Source organism: Lathyrus oleraceus, chromosome 6 (assembly GCF_024323335.1).
Source record: "Lathyrus oleraceus cultivar Zhongwan6 chromosome 6, CAAS_Psat_ZW6_1.0, whole genome shotgun sequence".
Taxonomy (NCBI): Eukaryota; Viridiplantae; Streptophyta; class Magnoliopsida; order Fabales; family Fabaceae; genus Lathyrus; species Lathyrus oleraceus.
Genome location: NC_066584.1, coordinates 279,769,547 through 279,777,627, shown reverse-complemented (window position 1 = coordinate 279,777,627; position 8,081 = coordinate 279,769,547). Strand labels below are relative to the sequence as shown.

The 8,081-nt window shown below is 34.4% G+C and overlaps 1 protein-coding gene across 1 annotated transcript; it reads right to left on the bottom strand.

Annotated features, from left to right (window-relative positions):
• Positions 1-3,977: 3,977 nt before the first annotated feature.
• Positions 3,978-6,226, bottom strand: LOC127094506 (serine/threonine-protein phosphatase PP1). The gene is made up of 4 exons (XM_051033331.1): positions 5,780-6,226; positions 4,971-5,530; positions 4,674-4,871; positions 3,978-4,360 (listed from the first exon to the last, which is right to left on the bottom strand). Exons 1-4 carry the CDS (start codon positions 5,952-5,954, stop codon positions 4,325-4,327), a joined length of 969 nt encoding a protein of 322 aa, XP_050889288.1. The 5' UTR covers positions 5,955-6,226; the 3' UTR covers positions 3,978-4,324.
• Between the last annotated feature and the right edge of the window lie 1,855 nt (positions 6,227-8,081).

The window sequence follows — 8,081 nt, the reverse complement described above, 5'->3', positions numbered from 1 at the left end:
ATTTTTTGATGTTTGGTAAGATTTGGACATGTAGTTCTATAGTGTCCCAATTTACCATACTCATATCATGTGATCTCATCATCTTATTTCTTGTGATCCTTCTTTGGTGAATGAGTATTTATGAAATTCACTAGACCTTTGCCGATATGCTTGAGCTTATTTCTCATAAGATATCTATTGTAGCGTCTGACGAATAAACCCATTTCTTCCTTTTTGGAAACTTCTTCGTCAGGATCGTCACTTTCTTCCTTTTACTTTTTCACTTTTTAGGATGAAGCTTTCAAAGAAATGTCTTGTTTCTCTTTTCTCCCTTTATTTTTATTTTTCGACTTTACTTCGCTATCGGCGAGTCATTTCAGCTTATTATCATGCTCCGCTAACTTCCCAAATAGTTTTGTAATATCCAAAGTACTAAGATCATTTACTTATTTTATTGCGGTTACATTTGGTTGCCACTCCCTACACATGGATCTCAATATTTTGTTAGTACAATCTTTGTTTGAAAAGGTTTTACCTAAGTCTCGCAGTTTTTTTTATTAAATAAAGAAATCTAGTTTGCATGGAATCCGCAAATTTATGGGTTCTATACGAAATAGTTCAAACTCCTTTATAAACATATTGATTTTAGAATCCTTGACGCCATTTGTTCCCTCATAGAAAGCTTGGAGAGCATCCCACATACCTTTAGCACTCGTATGATGTGAAATTGAATAGAACACTTTAGCACTTAGTGTTGAAATGATTATGTTCCTCGCTATAAAATCATATGAAGCCTTTTTGGTTTCATCATCAGTCCAAACTTTAGGATTTTTAGCAACGTCATTATCGCCCTCGGGAATATATGGTCCCTCGGTGATGACACACCACTGATTTTTATCAACCGATGGCAAGTGTAAATACACAATCAATTTCCAATATGTATAATTTTCTCCTTAGAAAATTGGTGCTCTATTATATGTTCTATTAGGATCGTTATCTTTCGACATATTCACAAAATTTTGGATGTCGATTAGACACAATCAAAAGACCAGCTCTTTATGCCAATTGTTGGGTGTGAATATGAAAATAGAAAGTCAATTCTCAAAGACTACATCATTAATCCCTTCAGAAACCAGAAATGATTAGTGAAATGGTGAGATATGATCTTGGATCGATGGAGCAAGCTCTCAGTATAATGGAGAGGGGGTAACCTACAAGGTTACAACTCCAATTACCAAGTTAGTGCGAGAATGAGGAGTGAAGTGAAAGTGAGAATGGATTGAAATCATACATTTTCATTCATATAGGGTGATTTACATATGAAAGTTGGTTGAGGCGTCCATGACCTAGATCAAATATGGGGGTTTCTTTTATTATGCATTTGGTCGGCTTAGAACACAACGTATGTAAATAAGGACGGGAAGAAAATGGTGTTTGAATTCGAATACTGGGTTTGGGTCCATATGAGGAAGGAAAGGTTTCCCTTACAAAGAAAGTCCAAATTACAACCGAGGTAAAATTGTCCATTTCAAGTGCTTTCTAAGATAAATTACAATTCTGACAAGATTTAACTTCAAGGTGAGTATGGTGTAACTGTCACTTTCAATGTTACTGATTCATCTTCTTTTGATGTATGTAATGATGAGCTCAATCCGAGTTTGATTTCTATTCAAGAGGGAGGAGGTGGGAAGGACGTAGAGCACCAAGAATTAAATGAAGTAATCCAAAGGCAGTGAGATCCTATGACTAAGGCATGTGCCAGAAGAGTCAATGGTGCCATAGTACAACTCCTGACCAAACCAATGGGAGTCAGAGATCAATTAAGAGGAAATGGGTCAAGACTTTTTATTTTGATCCAAACTCATGAAGATGACATGGCATGTGTATTTTTTGCCCCCATTTTAATTTTAAGCAATAATGTTATAATATAATGTGTTAAGACCGAACTTGTCCAATTTTGACCCAAGACACTTGATTTTACTTTTTGTGTGTTTTTTTAACCATTATAAAGCTTCTAGAGCTTTAAATTTTTGTGAGTTTCCCCTTCTATGCAAATAACAAGCTTAATAAAAAGAAAATAGAAAGATGGAGAAAGAGAAAGATGGAGATGTGTTGGTAAAAGTGTCCATGAGTTGTTATTATTCATTAAGACAATTAATATTCACTCCCTCCAATACCTTTTAATGTGTAACCTTTTATGCCCGAATAATTATGGTAGGATAATGGGCTGAATTTATAGCATTTCATTAGTTATTATTGTAAAAATGACAAGTTATCCTGATACTTATAAATAAGGATGTTGTGAAGTCGGTGCCCAGAAAATAGAGTATAATCCGTTTCTTGATTAACAAGAAAACTACAAAGTAAAAGAAAAGAGAGAAGAGAAGAGAAAGTCAATTCAAAGTGGTATAAAACTGAATTCTTGATTAAATTACACATTATAGAATAATATTTACAATTGAATCTCAACTATACCACTTTCTCCCTCTGATTAATTATCGAGGATTGATGGAAAAGTGAGAACTAGTATGCTATTTATAAGGAAACTAAGCCCTAACTTTCAACTAACATACTAAACAATTGGCCCAACAACCTGTCCCAATTCGACATGCTAACAACCTAGCATATTTCGAAAGCTACATTAACTCTTTGACTTAGACAGAGTTTGCTACAACACTATCTTATAACCTATAAGCTACAAATCTCCATCTTAGAACAAACTCTGAACCACGAAACCAACTAGTTGTCATCATGCAGTCATATCAAGTGCATACAGTGGAAAAACTTGCAACTTGACAATGTCTTGGTGATCATATTAGCATCATTGTCATCAGTCGAAACCCCCAACGCTTGGAATCTCCACGTCGATTATCTCTCTGACAAAATGCACTTAAAACTTGAACATATGGATGCTTCCCTAACGGAGATTTGTAGCTTATAGATTATAAGCTAGTGTTGCAACAAACTTTGTCGAAGCCGAAAAATTAGTTCGGCTGTCGAATATGCTAGGTAGTTAGCATGTCGAATTGGTCCAGTCTGTTGGGCCAATTGTTTAGTATGTTAGTTGAAAGTTAGAGTTTAGTTGTATTATAAATATCATATTAGTTCTCACATCTTCATCAATTCCTTATAATCTTAATCAGAGGGAGAAAGTGGTGTGATTGAGATTCAATTGTAAATATTGTTCCTTAATGTGTAATTGAATTAAGAATCCAGTTTTATACCACTTTGAATTGTCTTTCTCTTCTCTTCTCTCTTTTCTTTTACTTTGGGGTTTTCTTGTTAATCAAGAAATTGATCATACTCTATTTTTAGGCATCGCCTTCCCAATAAAGGAGTTGATCATGAATAAAAAAATAAGTTGAATTTTTTTTAAAAACAAAGACGTTGTGATTTCAATGCTTTACTCCTTTAGTTCTAAATTGAATCACGTTTTGATCATATCAAGAAACCATTTTTTTGTGGTGAACTTCAGGAAGGGTTATCATCCTTTCTAATTCATAGAAAAATTGTGGTACCCATTTCTATTATTTTTCATCAATTTCTTTCTCAATTTTACTTTACTTCAATTTTGTCCCAACTTAAAATACTAATTAAAATTTCGTAATTCCTGCTCTATCTTATCACGATAAATCACAAAAAAATTTAAGTTATAAAATAATGAAAAAATTGTTGAATTTCAAATTAATGAGCCATCATATCACTACAACAATAAGTGCAAGGTAATTAAGATTATATATTTTAAGGGTCATCAGTTATGAATGTATAGAAGGAAAATCGGAGATGTGATTGAAGTGAAGAAGTCACAAACCACCATTTGAAGACGACTTGTAGAGTGTTTTCCTTAATCATAAAGGAAACATCAGAATAGAAATCATATTCAAGGTATATGCTACTGCTTGTGTTTTGTTTTACACGTTATTCTGCACTGCACTGTCTAGTTTTGCGATTCTAACTGTTTGTTGACTGTTTTTTGGTTCCATTACTTGAACTATGCATTTACGAGAAAATTACATGAATTTGATAATATTACAATGCAATTACACTAGTTAAAATACGCCATTATAATGCTGCCATTGTCATACAACCAGAGATATGAATTGAAGAAGCATTAACAAACTCTCTCACACAAAAAACTTAAAGAAAATAACGCGAAACCTCCGTTTGTCTTAGCAGCATTGTGGACGAAAACATTCAACAATACTTGAAAGTTAAACCATAGATAGTTTTCCTGTGTTCTTCAAAATTGACAGTTATAGTCTTCCTTCATATTTTAGTGAACAAAGATATAACTTTTTCGTAGTCAATTTTTATCTATGTTCCAAACTTTAGTGATGTTAGCACCTCAATCAGCTCTTACTTTAGCCCCAAGAAATGCCTTCTGCATATAAATGAAAGATGACAAACATCTTAGACAAATTCAGATAGCATTGGAGTTTATAGGTTTTAAATAACGTAGCGGTCGCATAAAGATTTTTGCTGTTTCAGTTGGTATAGATGTTGCAATACTGACTATAGTGGTCGCGATGTGAATTAACCATAGTTTTAGTATCAGTATATGCACATTTTGATACCATTTTGTCGTGGCCGTTTTAGCGGTTACAGACCGTATTTTAGAACCTTTGTTATTCGACTAAATATGTATCAATTCAGGATTAAACTGAAAAATCAAGATTTTTTGTAGGATGACTAACCTTGAATGAAGTGGCACTCCTAAAACCAAACTTAGGCATTTTATGATCCACAGCTTTTAATATCTGAAAAGAACACATAAGTGTTTCATCAACACTCATCATTGCTCCAGCATTGTCAAACTCTCCACAGTAATTAGGAGCAGAAAAAACTGTCACAAGTTGTCTATTAGCAAAAAACTCATATCCATCTTCAACAACCTATACAAAAAAACAATACACAAGCAAGTTAATTTTTCTCGATTTTATAAAGACTAAATCGATACGTAAATCGAGATTACGAAAACGAGTCTGCAAAACCTGGTGAGCTCTGCAAATCAAATCAAGATCATGCCTACGAAGAAACTCCGCAACCTTACTTGCACCAAAAGTAAACGAAACGCCGCGTTCGTTAACTCCCCAACCTTGAACATCTTTACTAGGATCAGACCACAGAAGATCGCATAAAAGACCGCTTTCAGGAACTTCACTCGGCCTAGGCAAATTACTTATCTGTTTCAAACTATGCAATTCAGGTGACAGTCCACCATGCATACATATAATCTTGTCGTCAACAACAGCCGCGACCGGCAAACAGTTGAAACAGTCTGAAAATATCTTCCATACTCTTACATTGAATCTCCTTTTACATTCGTCGTAAAATCCATAGACACGATTTATCGAAGCGCATTCATGGTTTCCTCTCAGAAGGAAGAAGTTTTCAGGATATTTGATTTTGTAAGCTAGAAGAAGACATATTGTTTCCAAGCTTTGTTTTCCGCGGTCTACATAGTCGCCTAAGAACAAGTAGTTCGAACGAGGAGGGAATCCACCATGCTCAAATAGGCTTAATAGATCTGAATATTGACCATGGATATCTCCTAGTGAAATGAAGCAACATATTAGCCAATGGATTTAATGCATATGCTAAGAGGCGTCCGTTGCATAAAACGGACGCTAAGTCTATATTAGCGTCCGCATAAAAGCGTCGTAGCGGACGCCTCCAATATAGTCTTAGTAAACAAAATATTTGTTTTGGCACCAATACTAGTATTTTCATATAAATATAAATAAAAAGATTATGCAGTATCTATAGAAAACAAAGAACATGTGGTTGAAAAATGGATTACCACAAATCTTAATTGGTGCCTCAAGTTCCAACAGATTAGGCTGCTTCAAGAAGATATCTCTAGAAACCATACAAAGTTGCTTAATTTCTCCCTCTGAAAGCTGAACCTGTTTGCCAGGTCTTCCTCTAACATCAAGCAACCTATTAATGATACCATCAAGAACCCTTCTTTCCATAATCAAGTAAGTAGAATAAAAAACATGGGATTGATGTTGGTGTGTGTTATATAATTGGCATCACTTTTAAACAAAGGCTATTATAACTTCAACTCATAGAATGGAATCAATGCTTTGGATTTTGATATACAATCGTTTGAGGTTCATATTTGATTCTGATTCTAGAGCTATTGGAAAAGGGTGGTGGCAGTTGAATTGGAAAGATAAGAATATATTCGGTTGAAGGAAAGAGTAAACTTGAAACATAAACAAGATTTGAAATAGAAGCTCAATATACATGTAGGGAGGGAAAGAATGAAGAATATAAGTTGAGGGGAAGGAATAAGGAGTAAAGTGGAGTGTGACTAATAGCTAACTACGGAATGAGTGGACAATTGCATGATCCTAATAAGTTTTGATTCAATCGATTTTATTTGTTGTGTTAAAAGGAGAAATTGAGAAACATCAAGATTTTAGTGAAGAGAATATTGGTAAGCACTTGTTGTTGAAGTGCTACGTGCGAAGCCAAGTGTAACAGTTTAAATTAATCCAATCTATCCAAGAACATGTATATTGTGTGATGTGATGTAATATTTTCAAATTTGTTTTTTTTTGTACAAGATTTTTCAGAATTTCAATTCCAGAAATATATGAGCATGAGATAAAAACTTGCAAAACAACACATTTGGCTGCTCTTCTGCATGTATGGGCAGGGCCAAGGCCACATTTAGTTAGTTAACTTTTAATTTTAGAATTTTCCTTTTCTCATTTCTAAAATTTTAAAAAAAAAAACTTTGAAATAAAAATTTCTACGATCTGAAATACTCTTTTAAATCACAAACATCTTTATTTTACTCTTTGCTTTAACATTTTTACTTTATCATCTTTATATTACTCTTGAAGTGTTTATGAAGTCCGCCGTTGAATCTCTCAAGTACGGCGATGAGAGTTTCTGATAGGTGAGAAAGGGAGTGCATATGCAAGGTTAGCACTCCAAAACTTAAGTTAGTGATGTTAGAGAAATGTAATTGGCAAGAATAAAATAAATTATGTCTTAGTGTGAAGCAAAATCATTATATGGACGATAGTTGAACCGTCTCTAGTGAAAGCGGTGTGAAATACGAAAGATCGTTGGATTGATTACAATTGTTGAGATGATTGTGGTGCCTGGCTCCGGTGTGATGTTCCTTATTAAGGGTCTACGTTCAAACGGGTGAATTGTTGGATTAAACCTTTAAATTGTATCAGTCTTATTGAGTCGTATGACCGGGTTAGAGCAGTTTTTCTCTAGTCCTTGCTGTCGGACATAAAGTTATGATTATTGTAGAATGGATGAGATCAGCTTTGAGAAAATTCTTCTTCGATGTTTCGAGACCTTGGGAGGCTCCCTGTGTTGGGAAGAGGCTGGTGGTGAGTTTAGTAGTCTTAGGAACATGTGAATTGAATTTGTGTCTTGTAACTGAAGCATTTCAAAGAGAAAGTATTTCATGTGGCCCTAGACCTCAAGGGTACGAGGGGGAGACATTACTCTAACACTTGAGTGCACTCGAGTGTTGTTAAGGAATCAAGGTTGAACATAGATTGTAATCGCGTCTTTTGATATCACAATGACTCGTGATCGTTGATTCAAACTCCCATGGTTTCCTATAAATTAATGGAATGTAGTAAGTTTCTCTTTTCGCTTCTTTTACTACTGATTTCCATACTTCCAATCTTTTATGTGATCTTAACTTTTCGGCGATCTTCCTTCTTTCTTTAATCTTCTCCTTTTTCGTGCAACATATATGAATCTTTAGTGGGTCTATTTTCATTCATTGAAATTAAACTTCACAAATACTCTCAAGGTAACATTGTCTTTCTTTTCCTTTTCAGTTGCTTCCGTTTATTTCTAATTGTAGCCAATATTGGAAAGCTAAACATTCCCTTTGTAGACTTATTGACTTATGATGAAACAAGTGATGTCTCATCCCTAACCTAAGTGATAAACCCATAATTCCTAGAGGTATATCCTTTAGACTTAAGGAGTTCTTCTTTAGACTTTATAAAGATTACTGGAATTTTGGATATTGCATGGAGTCCAAGTGAAGACGCTGACAAGTTAGAGGATCTCATGGATGAGGAAAATTTGGAATGGGTTTGGCTGGAGAA

Excerpts from the sequence above, each read along its gene's own strand:
- LOC127094506 (XM_051033331.1), bottom strand. The coding sequence starts at position 5,954 with ATGGAAAGAAGGGTTCTTGATGGTATCATTAATAGGTTGCTTGATGTT. Across the intron at positions 5,531-5,779 it reads GGCACCAATTAAGATTTGTG|GAGATATCCATGGTCAATAT; the intron begins GTAATCCATTTT and ends TCATTTCACTAG. Across the intron at positions 4,361-4,673 it reads GGAGTGCCACTTCATTCAAG|AAGGCATTTCTTGGGGCTAA; the intron begins GTTAGTCATCCT and ends ATTTATATGCAG.